Genomic DNA, 27,363 nt, shown 5'->3' on the forward strand with positions numbered 1-27,363 from the left:
CTACGTCAGGTTTCACATCGTACCTTTACTTGTTTGCCTATTATGTTATATATATATATACACCAAGTGTTGCCAGTAAAAAAAAAACATAATTATAGTTATACGATAATATACGAGTTGACAGCAATTGACATCCATTCGCAGAATATAATCTAGCCAGTACGGTAAACAAGTATAATGTTTCCAAGTAGTATGTGGGCGTGTTCCTTGAAGCCCGTATTTACGATCCGGTCGATGTTGCTGGGTTCCAGCAAAGACATTAGTGTCTTGGTTTCAGCGCGCTGTATAAATTTAACAATTACTCGCCTTTTTCAATTATGCGAAACGAGGCGGGACCTTGAACTTGTTGAAAAATAAACACACGCCGTTAAGTTATTTGCGTTCAATCGCAATAAAAGTCTCGTTAAACCACGCACAGACGTATCAATATCAACAAGGTATCATAGCGCTTCCATCTCCTTTACAATCCACGATCACAAAAGATACATCGCCATTTCATCACCCGTTGACCAATCAGCAGCGCTCGTCCCTGTGTTATTCACATGCAAAACGATACGACAGTTGTACTAACAAAAAGGACGAAAATTTCCGCCATCGCACTTTGTATCAATGTGAACGATGTTCAGCGACGCCCGTGGACTTATTTCCACGATATTCTAGAATTTAGTAATGGATTTTAAAGCAGCCATGCACCACAGAATACGGGGACATCATCGTTCGGATGTATCCGCGCCAACATCGACGGCAATTCTGAAAGAGGTGAGCCCGATCACGCATGACGTCAGTATACTTATAGTGTATTTCATTTCATTCAATGCGGTTGTTTTTAATGTCTTATCCCGGCAACCAATCGTTGTTTGAACTCCATACAGTGTGTATCATTCTCCGACAAACATGTTTTTGGTTACGAGTGTGACGGAAACACGCAAGTCCTGCTCGCAATTTTTTCATCGGAAGGCCCGATTGTTCCATATCGATCTAAAAAACACAATGTGCAATGGAGTTTGTTTGTCATCAAAATGTTTCAAAATGGGGGAATAATCGCGGGAAATGTTTCGTATTTTACTCTCGTATGCGTGATTCACATCGCAATGCCATTCCAGCTAGTACGATACGCGTTTATAAAATGTTACCGTACAGCGCCAAATCGTATATATATATGTAAGTGTGCTCGCAATGTGCTAGTGCTCGAAGCGGGCGCTCGTGCTCAGGCGGTATTTGCCTTCATATTATAGACTAAATTGCACTCCTGAATTACACCTCGAAGCGCGAGATGGAAGCATATGAGAGTGTGCAGTACACCGAGACGTGGAAGGTGTAGCATCACTCTCTATGGTCGAGGTATATTTATTTGCTATCAATTAATATACGGATATCTGCATACGGAATTTAAAAAATATTAGGGGGCTTATTAACCAAAACTGAACTTATGTCGTGAATAACTTTCCACATTCCTCTTTGAATCACTATGGAAGATATGATGGAATCACAATCGACTTTTAAGTCAAATCAATAAAATATAAAATCGATGGTGGAACACTGACAATAAGTAGTTTCATTGGCGACAACACCGTAATAAGTTTATGCCTATAAGCGACTGCGTCCTGAAAACATAATAATAAATATATAATAATAATAATAACAACAACAATAATAATAATAATAATAATAATAATAATAATAATAATAATAATAATAATAATAATAATAATAATAATAATAAATATAATTATATATATCAATTAAAATTACTACTAAAATGATATGTACTTTTGTACTAAGTTTAAATACAAATGCGCTTTTATTACTCCCATGATGCATCTTCTCTGTCTAAACATAATAGGGATTAGCTTCCTGTTCAAAAAGACAATAGCATGTTTGCATTGAAGGGCATTTGACGTCTGTTTAATTTGATGCTAGTGACGTCACCATTCTTTTCTCTTCCACAACACATAGGAAACTGTTTACATAACACTTAGACACACTAAGCAGGAAGTACCTTACGGTGTAAATACACTGACGTTGTTACATAACAATCGCCTATTGTTTTTATGATTTTTTTTCTGAACCAAATAGGAGTGTCAAAACATCGGCAGAACATATATAATATCATTAATTATCTTGTATATTCTTTCGACTGTTTACGCAAACTAATATTATATTTTCTAGTGTCTTTGGTTGTCGCTCACACGCGACGTTAATCCGATGAGCATTCCTGTATAATGTCTATGAATATAGAAGAGTTATTCACCTTTATTATAATAATAATAATATCACAATATTTTTTCCGGCGAAAATAACAATACTCATACAAATACGAAAACTGTTCTATGTAAACAACGACATTAAAAAAAGATCGCTATGTTAAAAACAATTTATATACTACCTAATATTATATACTAATTATATACTAACTTTTTAATCACACAAAATTATAAACACAGATTCATTTACGTGGAAAAGATCTCTACGGGTCAATTTATTGATAAATTTGTTAATGTAAAGTTTCGAAAAGTTTGGTTCAAAACTAAACAATGTTCCCGATTTTCATGTAATTATGACTATTTGGGTATATGTCAATAATCTCAGTTTCCGTGGCACAGATTTGGCGGGGAATTGACAATACAGTGGCCACACAATAGGGAAACCAGTCGAGATTAAAGGTCAACAGTTTGGGGGCTGGACACGGGCCATTTATTTTTGTAATGTAAGTGTCATTGTGGTATGTCATCTACAGTGAGATAAAAATATTCTGTCAGGGATGTAAGCAAGGTTGTCACTCCAATTAAAACTATGAAATATTGACCACATCCGTTTAAGATTCCACTTCTAATTTAATAGTATTTATACCTCAGCTTGTGTCGGTATTTGTGTCTAATTCATTTGTGAGTGATGCGCTTTTGTCAGGTTGTAAATGTAATTTGCATAAGAAGAGGTGGGTCAATGAAGCCTCTTTACTTCTCATTAACGGATATATATGAGCGTATTTGTACAGTTAGGGTCATTTTTTTCCATTTTAATGGATGCCACTATGTTTTGGGTCAAATTTTGGAGAAGTGCATATGTATCCCAGCATAACTGGGGCGTTATGGGATTTCATACTCGTTAGTAGTGTATTAATGCTGAGAACTACTTTCTGCATGCCGCGGAATTATATGCGTGCTGCGCACGGGGTTGGGTCTTGGGGTCACTTTGGTGTTTTCCAACATGGCGATTAGAGGATGAATTACAGAATTGACTCTTTATGACGGCTCGATGACGACGTAACCTCGTTTTCTTCGATCAAACTAGTACTGGATCATAACTCGTTCATTAATTGAATGAGATCGGACGCATTCATGTCATCACAACCCGTGACTACCGCAAATGGAAAGCAAAGACGTGTTCCGGTAAAGTGTAAACATTTCTCGTAGTCGAGGCAATCGCGTAACCATTCGAGACGCGAATGTTCTACATTCATTGCTGGAATGTCACGCTTTCCCGGCACACATCCGGCCGATTGAAACCCAGTACGACACGGATTCCTGTCACAAGCTCAACTCTAATTTTGTTATTTTGATTTTCAGAGTTTTCTAACGCACGACATGGACAAGGGGACGCCGTGTCTGAAGTGCGGAGACCAATGTCCTGGCTTCGCGTTGCATTACTGGAGGTAGGTGTCTCTTGAGGGGTTTCTTTTTTTTTAAGTAGACGTACTTTAAAAATATAGTGTTCTCTGTTTATTCGTGTTCGACTCTGCCCATCTTTTAATTGATTTGACGACATGCAAAACTATACATTTTCGTCAGTCATCGGTGTTGTGTTTTTTTATATATTAAACGTGGTATAAAAGCAAAGTTTCCCCACGGCGACTACACGATATTTTCACCATCCGAAACACTATACTTGTTAACTTCGTAAACCGACCTGTGCTTCTACCACATGCCGCGGTGAATTAAAGCAGGCAGCTCTTTGGCGATAATTTTCAATTCAGATCAAACATATCCATTGCCCTGCTACTAAGTCAGGGTCATTCTAGAATAGCGACCCCAATTAAATTGTATTTTTCTCATATTAAAAAAATCGCTAACATCATTTGCCCATGTGGTGCGCTAAAGAGACACGATGTGTTTTCAAAAAAAAAACAAAACAAAAAAACATTCGTTGACCCATAACAAACAAGATACGTCTTATTCAATGAACTTGGATCTTCCCTACCATCGGCCCATTTATTGTTTAAAAAAAATCCCCGCTGTGTTCAACAACACGGGAGTGGTGTTGGTATTGTTTTCAAGTATTTTTTTCCCCACATGAAAAGCATTCTCAAATAATCATCGTGTATTGTCGTCAACACCTTTTGTATATTCATCGGAGCAGAGCCGCGTTTCGTTAATGTGCACTCTTTCGCCAGGCTATTCAAGACAAACATGGCAGATAACGTCAGAGACGTGTTTGACCCTCAAGGCGTTGGTTAAGTAAACTCTGCTGCGAAGTGCTCAATCTCGTCAACAGCTCGGGAAAAACTTGTTTGAGCACCAAAACAAGCCAGAAATAAGTTCAAAAAACTTATTGAGACATTTAGATGTAATTTAAAATTGTCAACATACTAATATAGTTATCTGTGTTGGCAGGACATGTACACATAACCTTGGGGTGTACAAGGAAATAACTCTAATTATATACAGCCACATCACTTTGTTACTGAAGTGTTTGATTATTATTTGTGGCTGCCGGCAAGGTTTCATTCTTGAAACAATTGATATGCTGGTTTTAATGTCTGACATTTTCAATTGAGTGAAAACACATCACAGAGATTCTAAAAATATTACTGAAGTATAAATTACATTTAATATTATAGATAGTAGCGAACAGGTCAAAAACACATTCCACAGTCCATCAGTCCCTCAAAAGCAGTTTTTGTTGTTTTTAAACTAAAAATTGTAATAATGATTGAAGCTAGGATTTAGATTAATTAATCACAGGTACTGGTTGGTGTTTTTAATTATTTCATTTTAATTAAATTAGTGAACAATTTATTTTTTGAAACGTGACCTCAATGGGCAGAGGTGTATTTTTTTTAATGACCTAATTATCCCATCTCCTGAATCATTCATTGTAATACTGTAGAAAACTTTATTTTTGCTTGAAATTTGTTTTCGCTCTAGGGTGTGATTCAGTAAAAATAAAACGTGGTGATTATATTTTGTTTTTTTCCTATATTTTACAATCAACTAATCAAAAATCAGTGAAAATAAACTCCAGACATAACACCGATAAAATCTTTTCAGCAAAATTAACAGTATTAGAACATGCGCTTTTAGTGCAAATCTTGTGAAAGAAAGACATTTACATACCGGTAGCTTTACATAAACTAATATACATGTATGTCTGCAAAAATAATTTGCACAAAAAAACTGCAGTGACATCAACATTTCAGCTAAATTACTAGCAAATTGAAAATATTAATCTAACAGTAGACAAATATTCAAGCATGTGACCTACAAAAGACAAATACCATTAACTACTTAAATTTCGTAAGAGATAAATTTTTGAGACAAAATTTTGTAGGAATGAACATTTTATTTGGATCCGTAATTTAAAAATACTGAATTCAAGAGTGGATTTCGCACAATCTTGACCCTTTAAAAAACCCTCAAATGATCGAATTGTGAATATTTACACCCAAAGTGGCAAATATTACAGTTTCGAAATGCATGTACATTGCAATGCATGGCACAAAACCAATACAATAGTGTAACACAGTAGTCTCGCGTAACAGACCCGTCTTCTTTATTCATTTATGTGGATAATCGCAGTCAAATTTCATTACGTTCATCCGCTTCTATTCTAATTAGGGTTTGTAGTAAGAAGACATCGGTGTACATAAATATGCACTTACTAAAATTAAAGTTACTGCAGTCTCACTTTCCCTGATCGTCGTATAATTTTCCTAAAATGTAGAAGTTAGTTGTCTGTCACACAGTCTGCTTAATCTAGCCTTGATTGTCTAGAACCTTTGTAATTCACAATGCCTATTTATAATAATTACGGGGGCTCGAAATTAAAATTCTTGACAGCATTCTCGGTATGCTGTCAGTTTTAAAAGTCGATAGGCCTATGGTTGGTAATATTTGATAGTCTTGTCGTTCTTTAGTGCTTAAAACGCTTTGCGTAATTGTGAATACATATAGAGTCTGATAAGTCTTTTTAGCAAGCATGTTATTTTAGCTAGTTTCGCTGCCCTTAAATTATTGCTAATTCAAAATTTATTTGGTTCAGCCGTGGGTATATTCTTGTAACACAATTGTTGTTGCTTTACCTGGATTATTGTGCTTATGGTGATTTCATAAATTGAACCAAATTTGTTAAATTTAAAAAAAAAAATTACAATAGTTTTGTAAGGCAATTAAGGGCAATGAAAAAAGATTAATAATTATTGTAAATTTCTAGTTGTCAATTTAGGCTACTAATTTGGTGAAAATGGTAGCCCGGGGACTAGTCATGGTACTGTAGAATGCAATGCCTTGGGATAGTGTTAATTTCAAGGCTTGTGATGAGAATAAACATTAGATACTTAAAAATAATAATTCACATTTGTCAGGTAGATCACAGTGCTTGTGGCTAAACTGGTTATATGATAGATGGCAGAGAGAGATTTTTTTCATTAAAATTTTGTTATAATTAGTAAAGTCGTTAAATATGGAATTGATCTGCCGTAAATATTGTAACAGTACGGCTGAAAGTATTCTCCAGTTGGATCATGATTGATAAGTCGTTAAAGTACCGAAATAAATACTATCCAAATTGATAGCTCAGTATTATTAAAACGTAATAGCGTTTTACAATCGTAGTAGAAACCTGTGGAGTTGGTGGAATGTGCAAGTCTACTCAGTATTGATAAACTAAATGTGGTTTAGTCTACACCCTACGCAATTGTATGATTTATGAATCAAACTGTATGCCATGACATATCCAGTTTGTACGTCAAGTGTTCACTCTTCTATGCTTGTATTTAAAGCGTGGTGGTCGTTACGCAGCGCGTGTTCGAATTTCACATAAATAAACAATGTATTTTACACGCGTTGAATACGTCGCTATGAGTCCCATATCGAACAGGACGCGGCGCGGCTATTGTCGCCCTTTAATGAAAAATGCTATGAAAAATATTTAATTCCGTTTTGCAGAAACTCCTGCCATAATAAAAAAAAATGTACTGTGATAAGAAAGGCTGGTTTATATCTCACTTGATAAATTACTTAAATCTTGTTGTTGTTCTTTCCCCTTGAGCATTTTTTGTTGTTGTCTTCGTTCTTCATGGGTTTTCAACCATGCTTCCCTCACGCTACTGTAGCTGCCCCCATTACTCACCTACCATAGAATACTGTAATATGGTTAATTATTCACCGGGTTTTAATTTAGCTTATTTCGCTGACTGGAAAATGCGCTAAATTAAAACCCAGTGAATATGTAAAATTTAGCATAGAACACATTATCTAAATGATAAAACCGTGAATTTAAAACCCACTGAATATGCCTGAAATGGTAAATCAGTGAAATTTAAACCCAGTGAAAATTAGTCATTTTACAGTATTTTTTTTTTTTTTACTGAAAACTACATTTGTTGTGTCTTGTGTTTATAATTTTCCCACCAAAATATTTACTCCAACATTTTGCTCACTTTTAGGTAATTTTCTGTCATTTTTTTGTATTGTGAGAAATTGTCGAAAAATAAAAAAAAAAAATACCCCTTTAATTTGTAAAAGTTAATTATTATTATATTGTTCAAAAGATTAATTTATTTTTATTGATTTCTGATTGTTACATTGAAAATATAATGGAAATGTAATCATCGAACAATATAATAAAAAATAGTGTGGATAAATGGTACATCTGCAATGACGAGTACGTTGGTATGGAAATCACAGTCAAATAAATTTAATGCAGAGGTGACGTGTCTGTTACAAATGGCTGTGATGAGGCTGTGTTACCACTCGCCAATGATGAATTGATTTTAAATTTGGCTACAATGAATTGACTCATTTACCTCTCATGGCTAACACTAATTTTAAACCATGAATTATTCCTCATTTAAGAACATGTTATGTCGTCTTCCACAGAAAACTAAATTCATGTTTAGGAAAACCTATGTAATTTTAAGCACATGTAACAGTAGTGTATTTCAATGTCAATTCAAATATTAAAAAAATTTGTCATAATATTGTGATTATCCAGTTTGCCAAGTGGCTTAACTACTGTAAAATACTTTATTTTAGCTGGAATTAATTTTCGCTGTAAAGACTTATTGGGTAATTTGTATGGAATTTGTTTTCACTGATATTTGACAAGTTGAATGTAAAATATATGAAAAAAAAATTCACTGGATTTTATTTTTACTGAATCTTTCCTTCAGTGAAAATTAATTCCAAGTGAAAATAATCGATAATTGATGTATGGTATTTTCCACAGTGGCCGTTACTATTTCATTCTTTAGCAAAATTCCAGCTGTGACTAATATTATTGCTAATTGTTCAGTTTAGAAATGCGAGGAATGCCTGTGTACATTCCTGCTTAGTAGACTCTCTTCGAAGTCAAGCTACTACAGAATTTGAATTTCATTTCATTGTTTTGAAGTTCTATGGTTGAAGTTGAGTTTGTTGATCGTGATTGAAACCGGCAGTCTCTGTGCACATGTGCATATACTTGGTACATGATGGTTTTACAAGTTTTATTTTGTACCAATGTGTCCCTTTTTAATTGACTCCAGACAACACAAAGGCTGTTTCCCACGTGTATAACATGTGTGAACAACGAAGTCTGGCTGTCTCGTGCAATGTTTGTTACAACTAAACCAAACATAACAACAGTAGGATGCTACGACGTTCTCACATGTGTATTTGAGAATCTCAAAAATGCTGATTTTCAAATTCGTGTAATTTTTCCGATCTCTAATCCTTTTTGTAATAATAAAAAGAGTCCTGACATGTCTGAAACCAGATTTAATTTCTTATATGTTATCTGTATTATATAGTTATGTTTCGCTTCATGTTGTACTAATGTGCTCTTACCACGACGAAGTGACAGTTATATGCAATGATATCCATGACACGTACGTTTCACAACCCGATGGTTTCTGTAACAATTACGTAAAAATTCTTGCCTTCTTTTTCCACAGTATTACTTCTTTGTGACACAAACCAGACACACTTGCGGAGTAGCCCGACTACGATTAAATTTAGATTACGAGTGTCTTTTTAAATGCAAACGTCAATTCATTTGTAATGCCTGTGTTGTTCTGTTTGACACAGTCGAAACACATTAGTTCAGCGGGCAACAAAGATGGGAATCAGTCACGTTCATGGCAGATGTTCTAAATCTCCCTGGTGGCTGGTACTTTAATACGAGGTTACCTTCATGGTTAGTACTTGCCCATACGCCTATATATCATATTTAGAGTCTTGATGTAACAGCTTTTTCTTCACCAGTTTTTTAACAGCCGTCAAGGTGTTGATAGGTTGGTGCTATACAGATACATAAAAACGGGTCCCGTGAGAGGGCTTTATTGATCGTGGCGTAAAAAGGGTGTACCACTTCAACAAAAGAGTCTGCATGAATGTACTGTAAATGTGCTTGGGGTTTATGTCAATTTGAGCAGAGACTGTCCCTTTTTCAGTAATTCTTAAATAAATTTACTTTTACTGAAAAAACATTAGCTTCTGCGACTTTTCTTCCTCTATCCCCGCTGGGAATAATTCTCCTTGAGATTTTTCCTTGAATATTATCATTAAATCTTGATTAATGCTGTACATGTAGTTACGTAAACATGTATTTGAAATTTCTTACTCTGCCTTATCGACTCGTTTGATAAAATTATCAGCTAGCAAATGAAATAAATTTGGATAACTAATTAAATATTAAATGCGTAACTACACCCTGGAGGCTGGCTGGCTTGCTTTGAATTCCATTATGTTTTCGTACTTACAGAGAGTGAGAGAGCAAAAAAAAAAGAATAATATGGTTTCTGTGACCTCACGGGTCATTGTGTTTTGTTTTTTTCACGTAGAAAGACTGTTGTTTGTTTCCTAGGAATGTTAAATTACATTTGCTGTTGTGTGATTGAACAATCTGTATGTGAAGTTTAACTTTTTTTTTCATAAATTGTTTTTTTTTCTGCTGAGAGCACATTGATCAAACCTTTAACCCTGACGATGGTTGTACCAGTACATTTCGCACGTAGCTGCCATGAACACAACTGGTGCATGGTTGCTTTTCATTTTAATGTGTCCATTTCATGTTTATGTTGATGTTCCTTAGCACACGCATTGACTCCCTATCTCAGGCATGAATGAACCTCAAATCGCTGCTTTCTGTGTCTTCCCAAGTTGCCCTCCGCGTCTCATCATTTGGCTGGTGATGTCCTGTACATGCTAAAAATTTGAATATTTCGACACGCACTTGTTGGTCTTTTCACCTGCCGAGGCACTGGTGGCTGTTTTGACAATACTAAAATACTTTATGCATGGTCTATTTCATTCTAATTTTGTTTGCCCCAGATTCGAGCGTCGCGTTTATAAGCAACCAAGCAGACCGAAAATCATGTCGTTGCACAAGTTAAAAACAAAACAAATCTTAACACTTTATATGCCCAATAAGAGCCCAGCGTTCTTCTATAATTTGAACTCGGTTAATCACCTTTCTTTCTTTGTCCCATCTCATTGTTGTCTTTCAAAGATGCACTTACCAATTGAAAACCTTGAATAAATGAAGGACCTCAGTGTAAAAAAAACAAAAACTGTTGACAATTTATTCCTAGATAACAGAAAGGACCTTCAGACTTACGTGACAGTAAAAACATCCTAGCTAATTCTCTGTGTACCAGATATTTAATCTGTTCCTAGTGTTTGCACTAGTAGTACGGCTACTGTTAAATACTGTAGAATACTTTATTTTCGCTTGGAATTTATTTTCGCTATTTTCGCTGAATGGATGATTCCGTGAAAATAAAATCCAGCGAATATACTTTTTTTCCTCTATTTCACATTAAATTCATCAAAAATCAGTGAAAATAAGTTCCATACAAAACGCCCAAAAAGCCTTTTCAGCGAAAATTAATTCCAGCGAAAATAAAGTATTCCACAGTACTTTATTTTCGCTAAAGGAATGATTCAGTGAGAATAAAATCCGGCGAATATAGTTTTTTCCCCATAATTTACATTCAACTAATCAAAAATCAGCGTAAATAAATTTCATAAAAATCATTCAAAAAGTCTTTTCAGCGAAAATTAATTCCAGCCCCAACAAAATTAAATATTTACAGTATATACATTTGAACGCAAATTAGACAATGGTGCGACTGTGTTTAGATGTTGGTCCAAATTTCATTACTCGAGCACTCAATATTTAACTTTACCGATTGTCTGAACTTCCATACTGGCATTGAGACTTCAAAATAAAACACCATTTCAACATAATTAAATTTATGCGAAATAAGGAATTAGCGCTTTTCTTTCCTATCGCAATCCGGCATTTGTTCTTGGGTTGTTATGGCACCCTGTGTATTGTGAACTACCCTCTTCAACATTGACTTTGATTCAATTGGAAAAAAATCCAACCACTACAGCCACCCAGTCACGACTAATTAGTAGATTGCTATGCCCTTCAGACTGTTTTGAAACCACTGGTTGATCAGAGAGCGTGTCTTTCAATCTATTTGTGTTCTTACCTGGAGCCAGGTGATGTTGTATGCCTACCTTACATACACAGCCCCGGCTGTCAAGCGACAGCATGATTGATTCGAAGGCTAAGTGCTTGCTTTTACAAGGTCACAATTGGAGGCTGTGTTTTCTACACAGTACTAACAAAAGTGTTCAAAATCCAATTTTGATTCTTTCTCGGCTGTATCAATTTATGAAATCCCAGCTGATTCGAAAAATTAATTCTTTCCAAGTAGGATTTTCCACACACCGATGTCATGATGAAATTGTTTCTTAGGTCAGTGGGTCTCGCAGGCAACAGATTTGTTTACACACTTGAATTTGTCCTAGTGAGCATGGTATTTTTCCGTCATATCGGACATAGCGATTCCTGATACGCTGTTTACTTAACTGTCAAAGTTTATGAATTTAGAAATAGTACATTTTGTTGTAGTTAACGTAAATACAGGCAGCTGATAGCTTGATTATTTATTATTTGTTGTGATCGTTATGTTAAAAGGAACCGGCAATAAATTTTTATCCGTAATTGTTTACATATACTGGTAATGTACATTCTATGTGTAATGTTTATTTCTAGCACTGTTGCTGAAGTTTAGAATCATCTAATCATCTACAGCATGCTTTGACTTCTCTGGAGTATCGTAATGGTGTCCTGTTTTACGCCAAATCGAAACAAACGATCAGAGGGCCTTGATAATGATCTAATGTTTGCACAAATTCATCTCTATTCCTATCAGCTTGCCATATCAGTACATTTTATGTTAACCCGTGATTTCTCATGTAAGATGATGTCAGAGAAATCCTTTTTGACCTTCTAATCAGTATGAATTTCATTACTGTGACTGGGATGCATGATATTACAATTGATTCACTAGAGTAGCTATTCATGTGAAAAGACGATACTAAAAAATGCTTGTCATAGCTGAGTGACTAGATACAAATTTTTCCCACGTACATGACCGAGAAGTGAAAAAAAGCGAAAGTTGGGAAAATAGACTGATATTAAAAATAGTAAACGACTGACGTATCTCAACATTGACCTTTAACGTTATTGCGCGCTATAATTTAGTAGTTTGAGATTCAGCTGTGCTGGTTGTGCGAGTAAATCCCCGTCTTAGGAATTGTGAATTGTTGATCGACAAAATGAATCGAGTTGTTATTCTGTAATTACAGCGAGGATTTCCAACTCTTCCCCTGAAAGCAATAATTTATAAAATTCGCGATTAAAGGGTAATAAAAAAGAAGAAGATATGTACGTACAAGATTGATTGGTACAAATACGTTCAAGGACTTTCTTTGGTTTTATCAGTTTGTGAACGGTTGAATGATCACATATCAGAGTAATACACGCTGGTTATTTAGTACCAGCAGACAAGGTTGTTAGCTCACAGTCTACTGCATTGAGTGACTTGCGGGTCATCACACTGCTAAAACAATAATTGAAAGCCTGAGAGCTACCCGTTATGAATTATTACTGCATTGCAATGTATATCTATTCTGTATCTAGCATGACTTGAAGGTTTGTATGGTATACATCTTTCATTGTCAATATTGATCAGTTATTTTTCTGGCATGTGAAATCATTTTTAAATAATGTATACCATTGTACAGTTTAATGAATCGTGCTATTCCCTGTGATTTACTGTGTGTATGTGCATACGTGTATGTAGTGAATGTTCATAGTTCTGTAATGTGCACTGTATAGACACTAGTCCCTAATGACATGCTGGAAAGAGCACTTTGTATTGCATGACAGTTATCACTGTTATATCTCCAGTCTGTTTTTAGTTTTCATGGCATGTGATAGGTCACTAGCATTACAGATATGCGTCTGCAGTGGAATTCATCATTTTACCATTAGATTTGGTACCTGCTTATCCGTATTCAGGACCACAAACTTTATAAGGAAACTGTAAACATATGCTGGAGTATAAATCTGATGATGAATCGAGTGAGTGAGTCGTATGTAGGACATGCCATTTCATGTACAAACTCTGGTCTATTTGAAGTTCACTGTTATGATTATTGACATGTGACAATTCCAATAAACAGTGCATTCTTCACTGATGGGTTTGCATACCTCTTCATTTATTGTCAATTATTTTAAGTAGATTGCCCTGAATTTGAAAGCTGCTCGCAGTACTTCACCCACTGTCCATCATGCACATCTGCTGTTGCTGTCGGCATGGTAACCTCATCCATAATGACCTGAAATAATGGCCGTTAATCAGTCCTATTAAAAGAGAACACCACTATTCTTTCTCATCTGTTCTTTTTTGTGTGCTTAGTGTATCATAAGAACTTCCTCTGGTAGTTGTGTGAGATAGATAAACATCATTGTATGTTGTGTGGTCTGAGACGTGAAAAAAAAAAAATAGATGCAGGGTTAGCTAGCAAAACTTTCTCACAAAAAAACCCTCTTATTCTGTGTTGTTTGTATATTACTGTGAAATACTTAATTTTCGCTTGTAATTTATTTTCACTGAAGGGATGATTGATTCAGTGAAAATAAAATCCAGCGAATATGCCTTTTTTTCTACGTTTTACATTCAATTCATCAAAAATCAGTGAAATTAAACTCCATACAAAACACCCAAAAAGTATTTTCAGCAAAAATTAATTCCAGCTAAAATAAAGTATTTCACAGTAAACTGTAAATGCAAACTTCCTAACTTTAGCCATTTTTAATCAGTTATACATTTTGTATCAAAAAAAGTACTCACCAGGTAATAAGCATAATATAATACAATTTATGTAGACACCATTGCGGACGTGTGTGTCAATATTAGTCGGTACTTTGTACTGAGATAGAACACAGTGTGCGTTCTGGCTGTGTACATAACATAAAATCAACGAACCCCAGGATGAAAAGGAAAGCCAGTCTCCTGTATAAATCCAGTGTTTTCTCAAACAACACTGTCGTTTCCATATCAGACAAAGCCGCGTATGTACGTGGTGGACACTACAGCCTTCTTGGGCATTCTCCCGAGAGGCGTTATTTCATTGAAAGCGAATCCAATCACTGATGCTTTACACTACATTGGTGCTGTAGTATTTTTTTGCAATTATTGCCCCTTCGTTGAACGTGTGTAGTTTTCATTTCGGCGACACTCAGATAACACCTCGTTGACTCAATTGAGAATTATGTATCTGTTAATGGTATGTATGATGTGCAAGTTTGGGGTATGGGGGGTCACAGGAAAGTGGTTCACCCCAATCTGTTCAGATGCAGCAATGGACATCATTTGATTGAAAGTAGATTATGCAAATGAATGTAACTTAACGACCGTTCTATCTGTCTGTTTTAGTTTGATAACATTTACTGTCTACTCCATACTGTAGATGGCAGCAGCTGATGAAAGAATAAATAATATCAAATTTATCATTTCTTAGACTTTATGTAAAAAATATCGGCACTTATTTTATGTATCTGCTCCAATTTGTAGTATCGAGTGAAAATGAATTCCACCTCTTAAAATTTAAAGACTTTATAGTGATATACAAAGAAAATGTAACAAAGACTGACATTTAAACCAAATAAAATTTATCAAATGATTTATTTTGTTCAAATTGTCTACGGTGATTCATAGTCGTAAATCATGACCATGGCATGGCTCCTACAAGAAAGCTGCCATAAATTCAATGTGCTTTCAGCAGGACTGAAAATGCACCAATCACCAACTCTTTTACTTTTGTAGCGAACCAATTAATAAATGGCTTGTACTGTTTAACGAGGTTTGAATAAGCCACTTTGCATAACATTGAGGTGATAAACATGTTCTATTGTTATGTAAATTAACCACTGATATTTTCAGCGGTCAAAAATTTCAAGCTACAAAAGCTCACGGAGGACTAGGATTTGGAATGATGTGGGAAGATAAAAAGTTATCTCTTCGGTTCCACGTTGTCACATGTACATGTTTATTGGTTCATTCCTATTTTTGTCATGATGTTCACCAGTGCTCATGAATATTCATACTTTCCGAATGTATGTCTTGTAGCGGTATTTTTACTAAAGTGACAAAAAAAATTACTATTGGCGGCCGTGAAATGCGGTAAATCTTGCAGATCACGTAATTCTTTTAAGTTAGGTAGCTGTGAAAGGGTTGTATGGGCGTAACCATGGTTTTAGTCATTCTTGCTTTTCTGTCAAATGACATTGTGATCAACCCTTTCAGCTCTATCGTTAACTTTTATTACTTTCTACAAAATATAATATCTGGCTGTTTTTCAGGAAACTTCAATCAAGACTCATTAACAGACGGCTTATTGTCTGTCAGTTTTAAATTGAGTTTACTGTTAGCAGACCATTGTCAAATAGGAAAACCACATTTTCCTAGAAACACGCAAGTCTGGCAATTTTGTAGGGTTGAAAATTTACCATTTTTTCAGCGACTTTAGCAAAATTTCGTCTTCGTAATTGTTTCAAAGAAGCAAATCAAGTTTCTCTTAGTTTTCTTCTCTGTTTACAATAATATGTAGCTATATTTGGGGAGATATATTCTTCATAGAATTGAATTGTATTCAGAAGACTAATAATTTTAATAGTACTAGTAATATAATAGTAGAATAGTAATATAGTTTATCTGATTGGTCAATATGGTTACAGATGTAGGATGTAAGGGTTGAACAACCAATAAGGGACAGTCTTACTTGATGCTCTGATTGTAAACCCAAACATCTATGACGTGCATGAATTTAAATCTGTCTTTTCATTTTTTTACAGGAAAATATGCCGCCATTGCAAGTGTCCGAGGGAAGACCATTGCATTCTGGGAACTAAACAGGAGAAAACCGTGAATAAAATGATGTACGGTGAATTCCCAAGGAATTCTACGTCAGATGATGACAGTGGATGTGCTCTGGAGGAGTACACATGGGTACCTCCGGGACTAAAACCCGAACAGGTATGTTATTTGTAACTAGTGATAAAGTGCTTGATTGATTAATTCTCGAGTGATGTTGATTTTGTAAATGCTGCTTCTTTTTATTATGCAAATTGGTCACTGTCATGAAAATGATAGGGTGATATGTTTGCAATGTTGAATTTTTAACGCGCTATGTTTAGTGATGGCTATTAATTCTGGCGGTTGGTGTGTGGTATCTTTATGGACTCAAAATAATCTGAATTATCATAATTTGATATGACAGTAGCTCGCGCATCTACTGATTGTTCATTCTGAAGGGTGTTGTATATTAAAAGATAAGTCTTGCATTAATAAAGTGCTTTTTACAGCACTCGTCATAAAAATAAATATCACACATCTAAGAGATGAAAACGTGCGTATCTCAATTCTATCTAGCTTGGCATGGAAGTTGGAATTCAATTGAACTGCAAGCTATAACAGTGACAGTTCCCACTTTGCCTCAATTATGTATCAATTCAACTCTAAGAAGCGACCGCAGCTCTGTGATTGACAACATCGCATCCGTAAAGTTGTTTTCCAGGAAAACCATCATTGACAGATTTATGAAAATTTGGTCACAGTCATGCAGAGTAAATAAAGAAGAACTTTTAATGACAAAAACTAGAATGGATGTTTTTTTCCCTTATGGTTACACCCAGAAAGCAAAGAGGCGAATGTCAGGCCATAAATAGATCATTACTAAGAGGGTGTCGTGAGATCTAGGCGAATAAAGTCGTTTCTTATTAACCTCGGATGACAGGGTCATACCATTCATGTCTTGTATGTCATGCAATTGTGCTTTAGAATTGAATCTCTCAACTTTGCTGTCTTCCTTTACAAACTTACCTAGATGAAAACACTGTAATTTTTGAAATGTAATCCCATTTTAATTTCAGGTACATCATTACTTTACATCACTACCTGAAGATAAAATACCGTATGTGAACAGCGAAGGGGAGAAATACCGAATAAAGTTGCTGTTACAACAGCTGCCTCCCCATGACAACGAGGTACGCTATTGCAATGGGTTGAGCGATGAAGAGAAGCGTGAGCTACGACAGTTCAGCCAACAAAGGAAACGAGAAGCACTAGGGAGAGGAACTGTACGAAGTATCCCAATAACTGTATCAGGTTCTGTGTGTTATCATGTAAGTAATAATCCAGTTAAAACTGTGAATATTCTAACGTTACAGAAAACATTGTCTTTGCTAAGCAGCGGTGTAAAAAACAAGAACATGGTTCTTTTATTGGGTTCAACCAGATGACATTTTTGTATATTCCTGAAACTGGAAAAAAATGCAAAATTGTTGGATAATTATGTATACTGACCTCTACCATATTTGATCTATTAGAACGGCATCCCCAGTAGACGTCAAAGTACGCCAAGCTCATGGTCAACAAGCTATATTAACCTTTTTAGCAGGCCATTTATGTTAGTGCACTTTCAATAGGGCAATTACAGTAAACCATGACTGTATATTACCATAGATAGGTTAAAAGCTAGTATTGATTTATCTAAAATTGAAAAAAAAAAAAATTTTGGTTCCATGACTTCTACAACTCTTGTACCACCAGAAGTATTGTTACCATTTCATTTTCTCCGTCAAGATGAACTCATTCGGTGTTCACGCCTGATTGAAAAATTTGGATTGGGGCACTGTTTTATTATGAGTCATACCTCAAAATAATCAAACTACAACATGGATAACATGGTAGATTTGACAGGATTTGGTCTTGCGTGTTGAGCTAAGAAAGTCATGCTATGGTGAACAGAAAATAGGAAGCTTAGTCATCTCATTGACGACAAAGCATACAATTACAGAAGTAGTGAAAACTATTGTAGCAGTATTGTATTTGCTCTGTTAGTAGCGCTTCCTCTTACTTAAATTATAGAGATTTTTCTGTGGTCAAAATTAAGTAATATTTTGATGATTTAGTATACAGCAAATGCAGTTGTTGGTTTATTTTCTATTAGGGATGCATTTCTAATAAAAAATAATATATTATCCGGTGTAATTTCAAAGATGGGAATAATAGAAAAGCTAAAAATTGGAAACAGCTGCAAAAAGCAAAACAATTGGGAACTCACCCCCCCCCCCCAAAAAAAAACACTCATCTTGATAAAAAAAAAAGCACACTTACTATATTGTGAAAAAAAAATAAAACAAAAAAATGACACAATGTTTGTTCAAAATGGCTACAAACCTTTTGAACATGGTGACAGCATTTGAGTGAATAATTCATGCAAGTGGCAGCCGAGATTTTCATTTGACAGAATTCTATAGAAAGTAGGTTTTTGACTGATCATTGCGGGAGCATTTAATATGCGTAACAGCATTCTCATTATTTATTCGTATTAATGTATCGTGACGACAGCCACACATGGACCATGTATCAAACACTAGAACTTAGTATTAAATCAGTTTGTGTTGCAATAATTGATAACAATTGGGTACAACAATTTATAATAGCTCCCAACATCAATTCCAGTCACAAACTGGAATTTGCATACTTACCAATACATGGAGACGTACGAATGAGGCAGCGTACGGAGAACGTACAAATGCGGCAGCGTACGGAGAACGTACAAATGAGGCAGCGTACGGAGAACGTACAAATGAGGCAGCGTACGGAGAACGTACAAATGAGGCAGCTTATGCATTGTTCCTATTAGTGGCGATATTTCATCACCATCGTGAAGTATGTTTCACACTGTGTTTATGCTGACATAGAAGAGAGTGGTAACTGCGATAAAAGTATCTGATGTCATGTTTTCTGTTGTGTCAATATTGTACCTTCAGTTGTGTCAGAAGGGTCTCAAGATGAAAGCTTGAAGTATGATGTTAAAAGCAAAAGCGCTTGTGTTAGTGTTGACAAAAATTTACATTGAGTATGTATGTATCAAAAATATGACATTCTTTGTTCGCTATGACAGATCTTGTATGTTTTCCCTCTATAGCAACAATTTTACATAGCAACTACACATATAGTAGGGTGCACCATGCTAAAAGAGTGAGATCTTGCCGAAAAAAAAAAAATTGTCATCTATGGTTGCCTGGTTACACACAAAACATGTGGTTACCATAGTATTGAGAATATTCATTAAACATTGCCGCAAATAATGGCTACTTTTGAGTAAGACGATCAATATAGACCCAAAAAAAAAAACATACTGCGGGAAAACGATGCACAGAAGAAGTAGTTTATTTGTGCTTGTTTTCTGAGTTGTTCATTGAGCACTGTTGTATGTCTGCTATAGATTGCTCAAGATGGTTTATATTGTACAAATCATGTGAAATATTTATTTATTGTTGCGAAAAATTATTATAATAATCATTATCTCATTCAATATTCGTTCATCCTTGTTAGTTTAGAGGGCAGGAGTCGTCACGCAGAACGTGTTCAAATTTCATGTATCTCACACGTGTGTACGTCGCTATGATTCCCATATCGAACAGGGTGTGGCACGACGACTACCTCCTTTTAATAATCACAGTGACCTGACATAGAATATTGATACAACTATCAAACACCCTTTGAGCAAGTTTTCCAATTTCTCGTGTGTGGTACGTAGTGTGGTCTCAGCAGTGCAATCCGACCAGCTGGAATAATCACTCAATGAATCCACATGTGTATGTTTGTTTCTTTATTGTTTATGTTATTTTCTTTTTCCCTCCAGTGTGGATCATATATGGATGGTGGTAGTGTTGCCGTGTTTGCTTCAAGAGCTGGTCATAACGTCTGCTGGCACCCGGCCTGCTTCGTTTGTTGCGCCTGCGATGAGCTCCTGGTGGATCTTATTTACTTCTGGAAGGACGGCAAGGTGCACTGCGGTCGTCATCATGCGGAGACGCTGAAACCACGATGTGCAGCCTGTGATGAAGTAAGTTGATAGTGCTAAATTTTTCTCAATAGAAATGCCCACTTGAGGAATTTTTTTCCAAATTTATCTTCTGAAGCTTTTATGCCATTCATTTATGTCGAAATGGTCATAACGCTTCCTGTTAGATTTGTGCCAGAACTTTCGTACATTTCTTTTGTCATTGTTATTTTGTATTGCCAATTACAATTCCCCTACTGTTCGTGTTTATGTATTGCTCCAGAAACTATATATTTATTTACTTAAAACTGAATCTTTTGTTCACTTTAGATCATATTTGCTGACGAATGCACCGAGGCTGAGGGGAGAAGCTGGCATATGAAACATTTCTGCTGTTTTGAATGCGATGAACAATTGGGAGGAAACCGATACATCATGCGAGAAGGACGGCCGTATTGTTGTCGCTGTTTTGAAAGTATGTTTGCTCAGTACTGCGATGGGTGCGGGGATCCGATTGGAGTTGATCAGGGTCAGATGACGCATGAAGGACAGCATTGGCACGCTACAGACAAATGTTTCTGTTGCAATACTTGTGGAGTATCTTTACTTGGAAAACCATTTTTACCCAAGCACGGACTCATATACTGTTCTGGCGCTTGTAGCCGAGGGGAACAGCGTTCGGCAGAGAAGGAGAATATTCCAGATAACGAAGTGACTATGGCAACGTATGCGTCAAATATAACCGAACTACCTTCTCACAGTCGCAGTAGGACTCCTATCTCGCTTTGTGACATTAATCTTGATAATTTACCTCCACCGCCAGTTGAACCTGAGCGAGAAAGAAAAGCACGCCGCCAGCACCTATCCAGGTTCTCACTGCCAGATTTACGGAAAGATGGTAACAGTAATAATAACGAAAAACGAAAAAGCAGTTTAGTGTCTGTTAGTAGGCGGAGAAATGGCTCCACGCGCAGTTTGAATGTTCATTTCGACCACAAAGTAGATCCATTTGCTCAGCGATTTGATCCTCGGCACGCGAGACATTCATACGCTGCAGCTAGGTCTACCAATGAGCTTTTAACGAAAACAAACACAATAGGTGGATCCTCGTCCTCGTCATCCTCTTCCTCAAAATCGAAAAATGAGCGGCCACCAGATTATGATCCAATACGCAATCCATATCCTCGGAAACACAAGACAGATGATTCTGGACATCATGGAACATTTCCAAGGAACAGGACTTCTCGACCAGAAATCTACTTTCGAGGGGCACCCGGAGAGACAATGGAAGGTCGAAATGCAAGGTCAGAACTTCAGTTAGAAGGAAGCGATGTGGATACATACCTTCACAGACGACATGCACGGGAAAGGGGATTGTCTACGAGTAGTTCCTCGTCTTCAGATGATGATGATTTCTTTAACCGTGTGCCACGTCGCCCCGGAGTTAAACTGATGTATGTTGACCGGAGTAGCATGTATGGCACAACGGCCTCACTTCCGACACAGGGAATGAACCGACAGCAAAAAAAGGGGAAAAAGAAAAAGAAGGGAAAGTGTGTAGTGTCGTAACAACTTGGTCTCTATTGATTTCTCAGTGCCAAGTTAACAGTATTGTTTCCCCCACTGTGATTGCTCCACTACGGTCACTGTTGTTGTACAACTTTGTGGTGGGATGCAATAAAATGCAACTTTTAATAACAAACAATCATATCAATTTGAACTGCTAAAAATATTCTAAACCGCATATATAAATATATATATATATTTAGAACATCAACTAATTTATGCCACTGAGGGAAGTGTTCACAGTCATGTAAATAATTTAGAATGTGCATAGAATGGTTCAATCATTTTAGCTTCGCAGTTTTCTTTATGCAAAAAAAATTGTATGTAAACAATTTTAAATCTTACTCTTTCCGGGTATGGAATATATCCATTTTTAGGATCTTATATATATTTATTTAACCTTGCTATGCATTTTGTTTTGCTATGTTTAGCATATTTATCCAGTTTTGAAAAATGTAGACAGTAACACTTTGGAAAAATTGCAGTTCAAATATCACCGGGATTCTTTAGACAGGGAGTGGTGATAATTTTCATAAAATTGACTTCCTTAAATTATCACTTGCAATATTTCCTGATCTTTTGTGCTCACATTGCATTGCATTATGGTTTTTTTCCATATCTCTGGTCCTCCATGGAGCCGAATTTTTTCACATTCCAAAAAAGAAAAAGAAAAACATCAGCGTTGCTTCCGCTAACTTTAAACTACCCAGCGAAACTATCGTCTAGTCGTCCACAATGATTTATTTGTCGTTAATTCCATTTGTTTCTTGAAGTGGTGGTTGCCATGGTAATGTTACTTGACTGTTGGCCTACGAACTGAAAGCAGTGGTCGGTTGTTTTTAATGACAATGCATTTCATTGTGTATGAAGTAGTGTCTGTAAACCACGCCCTCTATGTCCACAAACATACCGTATTTTGGTCATAACTAGATATAGTAAACATAGCGCTTGTTTTAACTATCACGGATGACGCAACATTTTATTTTTTCAAATTTCGTGAATTTTATACCAACTGTTCATCACCATGGTTTTGAGCAGAATCTGCATCTGCTGATGAATGTCCCCTAAATTTGTAAAATTTATTTAATCGGAGCTCAGTCGTGGTAATCCAAATATCCAAGCTATGGGTTTTTTTTTCAAAAACCTCAACACAAAAATACATTCAATGAAATCCTACTTGTCAAATTAAAGTAGAAACACTCGGCAGGTGCAGGTGAGAGCTGCTTTACCCAAAGCCCATTCATTATACTTTATTTTTATGAATATATTTCAGTTATAATGTCTTTATGCCAATATAACGCCCCTCCCTATTACAATATGTATGTTGTGTTACCCTCCCCCTGTGTATAATATAAATACAGTCAAACCTGTGTATAGCGACCACCCAAAGGACAAACCTGTGTATAGCGACCACCCAAAGGACTAATCTGTATATAGCAATCACCCAAAATAACTCGTAGATACGTGGTCTGTATATTCAGGTCGGATTATTTTTTTTATGAATCTCCAACTCTTATTTTTGTCACAATATTTGTCATTGAAAATCAATGAGATGTTACTGTTGAAACAAAAATGCATTTGAGTTGATAGTAACAACCACTTTTGAATAAGTTTGACCAATTATTTTGATTTCCAAGTTTTGCTTAAAAGGGTGTACACAGGTTACTCGTACATTCTTTGAGCCTATCTAAAAATTGTTACTATGGGCAAGTGGTCACTAACACAGGTTAAACTGTAAGTGATTCTATGTGTTTTTGATTATGTCCATTTCCTGGTATTTGAACCAAAAAATAGCCATCTGGTTAAATATACAGTCATTGATAATTTTGTACTTAATTTTTTTTTCATATTTAAACTTTTCCACAAGGCCGTGTCACTGCCATTTCTGAAAATCATTAAAAAAAGGATCAAACTCAATAACTGTTTTTTTTTTAAATAAAACAAAATACAGTATTGACTTTTAAACAATTCATGCATATCAATATTACCTACATATACATAATATGCAAATTATAATGGGTGCATATATTCTGGAGTTATCAAATTGTCCCACTAATTTTCATACACTCTGGGTAATATTACAATGCAATATGCATACATAATTTATTAAATTGCAAATGCTACAACCTTGCATATAAATGAGCTCATTTGCTTATTTGAAACAATCAAATTAATTCATCAACTTACACTATCATTTCCTTCGGGAACGATATTGTCCTCAGAATAAATTGTCATCAACCAAAATAAAATCTTGTTTTTCTTTGTAACATACCGTAACACACTTTCATTACACTGCTTTGTAAATTATGTTTGATTTAAAATTAACATTAAACATTAACATTTGATTATGCAAATCATTGCAATTTGGACTTGCCACTGTCTAACATGGCATGATTAAATAAAATTGGTGTAACACTTAACACAAACATAATCTTGACTTGTATTGGCCATTGAGCTAAAGTGTCGATGGGGAGGGGGGCATTTTTTTTTTTAATTTTGCAATTCGTATTTGAGGTGTATATATTATGCAATGTGAAATTCTGACCAATTTCTTTTTTTTTTTAAAGTTATATTAAGAGTACAGTTTATTTTGCATAATGATTTTTAACCTTCTGTAAGTTATTCATGTAACCTTTGATAGATCTACCAAATCTCTGTAAAGATAAGCAATACTCCTGCGCTCTTTTCTTTTAGTTTTTTTTTTCTGTAACTTTTCAACATATGATGTAACATTTTGGTCTTTCATGTGAAATAAAATAAACCTTGTTTTCTACATGGTGTGTTGTGTGTAACTTATTTGACCAATTGGTATAGCTGTTGCTGATCATGATGTTGGTTACTCTAAATTGACCAATCGGTGTAGCTGTTGCTTATATTGTGGGTGACTAATTTTGCTATCATGTAAATAAACTAAATAAAACTGCTGTTATGTTTTACTGACCGATTGTGAACTCTGTTATGTTTTAGGTAACTGGTTGTTGGAAAGTTGGAAATTCACTTCTTGTGTTATTGTTGAATGTCTTAACAATTGTGGCTTTTTCACTATAGCATGCAGGTTACCCGGTACTCAAGGAAATTGAATGTGAAAAATTGATATAATTTTGTCGGCACAGAATGCCTCATGAAAGTGTCCAACATTTTGACTTTCCACTGATTAACATATCAAAGTTGTAACAAAGTATCTCTGTCAAATGTTACTACCAGCAGGTTTATTCATGGAGCTCTTTTTTAGTTCCATGGTTTATTCCTATGTTACAATGAAAACCATTCTTGATATCGGGGGGGGGGGGCGCTATGTAGAAATTTCCTATTGGGGACGTGCCATTTAAAAGGTTTAGGTTTATTCAATATTGTAGTTATAAATATGGGTCCTATTTAATTGGGTCCAAATAGGTATAAATTAAGGGTATAAATATCTGCAATATTTGGTCTGTACTGTACTTTTTTGGAATAAACATTGATCTATATGCAAGACCTAAATCCCCGCCTGAATTCCGTTTAAATATCGTTAAATCGTTCGCATTACCTACCCCCAGCAACGTCTTCATAAAGCCTGTGTAGATATACACAGTAGAATGGGGCGCAACAAACTGTTATCTTGTCTTTATTTGGTAAAAACATGGGTTTCACAAAATTGTACTTTGGTATAAATATGGGAACGTTTTTTGTCAAAACATTAGTATAAAAATGCACACATTTTTGAAGGCTTAGTGACACCTTTCTACCCTGTTTTAGTTATGGACTAGCTGAGAGATCACGAGTAAACTTCACTGCGTTGTACATGATTCAGTCCTATTAGAGCTGTGTCCTTGAAATATGCATTTTAATGTAGTCTATGTTTGATTGCAAGATGTTCATTTCACATCACCGCGCATGGTTCTCTGAATAAAATACGGTACGCAAGTAGAAGTAAACAAAACGCGCGTAGTAAAAGGGGTGTTATTTATGACGCGTATACCGTGTTTAGGGTTGAATATTTTAAAATATATAAATTGTGTGAAAAAAGGATTCTCATCAATTCATATTTCTGTACTTGAAAAGGGGCAATTGAAAAGCTATACTTCAGCATGGGTACCCCTCCTGGGGGTTATGGAAGGAGCAAAGTGTTCTGCTTCGTAAAAGGATGGAAGTTTTGCCATTCAGGCCAGAGAGGGCGCTTCACCCTTGAAACTGGTGAAGAAAATCAAAGAAAACCATTCGAAAATGACTTTGAAGGGCTGAACAACTGTGCTTTCATACTCAGTTTGGACATGGTGTATTGTTCTTCTATTCATCAATACAAGTCGGGAGAGAAATGTTGAGTTTATAAGCAAGGAGTCACGTTCCTTTTTTTCATTGGAATATACTTGACTTTAGGTAGAAACAGCTGCAATAACCTCTTGAAAATTGCACTAGCTTTACTATCGGGCAGCGTATTTACAAACCAACTATTTTTGGCATTCCCATAAAAACCACTAGGGCTCCGTAATATTTGAACCACAAAGCCATTTTCGCTCTAGGATTTGAGTTGTACCTTGGCACCTTTGTGTCTCGTACGGGTTACTAGTATCTCGCACTGTTTACTAAGTACATTGTAACACTTTACTAACCACACTCGATTTTCCCTCGATGTTGAGGGTTAAATGTGATTTCAGTGTTTTCTCAACTATTTTCAATAGTTCATTTGTTGTTTTTCTTGGATTAGATTGAATCGTAGTATTCATTCGTTACTAATACCTCCAAAGATGCGGCAAACATAGCTATCAAATCACAGCGAAATCTGAACCGACTACAGATTTTTTTAATAATTGGGCCACGGAATTAAATTTGGCTGAAACAAAAAATAGCCGTCTGTAGAAATAAAAGTATTCTAAAAAAATATGAATAATAGTATTTTTGAAGAAACCAAGTAAATACTGCCAACACATTATTAACTATCTGGGCGTATGAATTTTTTTTGAGTCTACGATGCTGGCCTGGTAAATCTCGCCTAACGACTAAGGCGGTGAGGGCGCTTTATTCAGCAACACAAACTGTTATTAAACGACTCGGACTAAAGGAGACTATGTGACCAGCAATTCGCAAATATCCAGAAAGTATTGAGCATGTTTATTTAAGGATGTTAATAAGAGCACACTGCAATGTTAACAATTTGGCTGTCCTTGGTGAATGTGGCAGGTTTCCTATATGTTGTGGATATATCAAACGGTGCGTAAGGTACTCGTACTGTCTACAATTATTAAGCATGGAAACACAGACATATGTTAGTGCATGTTTAAAAAAAATGGATGGTGTACTTACTTGTCCTACACATTTAAACAGTTAACTCTTATATATAATTTGTTTGGGTGTCGCAACAAACAGGAAATCAAAATGTGTTTCAGAATATCCTCGGGGGCGG

The 27,363-nt window shown here is 35.7% G+C and overlaps 1 protein-coding gene across 2 annotated transcripts; it reads left to right on the top strand.

Moving 5' to 3' along the window:
* Nucleotides 1–565: 565 nt before the first annotated feature.
* LOC100329052 (prickle2-like protein) lies at nucleotides 566–22,147 on the top strand. 2 transcript variants are annotated; one of them, XM_002734597.4, is made up of 6 exons: nucleotides 566–759; nucleotides 3,567–3,652; nucleotides 16,417–16,597; nucleotides 17,494–17,745; nucleotides 20,277–20,480; nucleotides 20,748–22,147. In XM_002734597.4, the coding sequence occupies exons 1-6, from the start codon at nucleotides 670–672 to the stop codon at nucleotides 21,984–21,986; spliced, it is 2,052 nt and encodes a 683-aa protein (XP_002734643.1). In that variant the 5' UTR covers nucleotides 566–669; the 3' UTR covers nucleotides 21,987–22,147. The 2 variants fall into 2 exon arrangements, with proteins under 2 accessions (XP_002734643.1, XP_085353063.1); XM_085496937.1 differs by lacking the exon at nucleotides 566–759 and adding an exon at nucleotides 3,224–3,389.
* The last annotated feature ends 5,216 nt before the right edge of the window (nucleotides 22,148–27,363 follow it).

The sequence above is a fragment of the Saccoglossus kowalevskii genome, chromosome 3 (assembly GCF_978046115.1).
Source record: "Saccoglossus kowalevskii chromosome 3, keSacKowa6.1, whole genome shotgun sequence".
Classification (NCBI taxonomy): Eukaryota; Metazoa; Hemichordata; class Enteropneusta; family Harrimaniidae; genus Saccoglossus; species Saccoglossus kowalevskii.

What these genes read in the sequence shown, in the direction of transcription:
- LOC100329052 (XM_002734597.4), top strand. Translation starts at nt 670, where the DNA reads ATGGATTTTAAAGCAGCCATGCACCACAGAATACGGGGACATCATCGT. An exon ending in CGACGGCAATTCTGAAAGAG is followed by an intron (nt 760 to 3,566) that starts GTGAGCCCGATC and finishes TTTGATTTTCAG; the next exon opens with AGTTTTCTAACGCACGACAT. An exon ending in CGGGACTAAAACCCGAACAG is followed by an intron (nt 16,598 to 17,493) that starts GTATGTTATTTG and finishes TTTTAATTTCAG; the next exon opens with GTACATCATTACTTTACATC.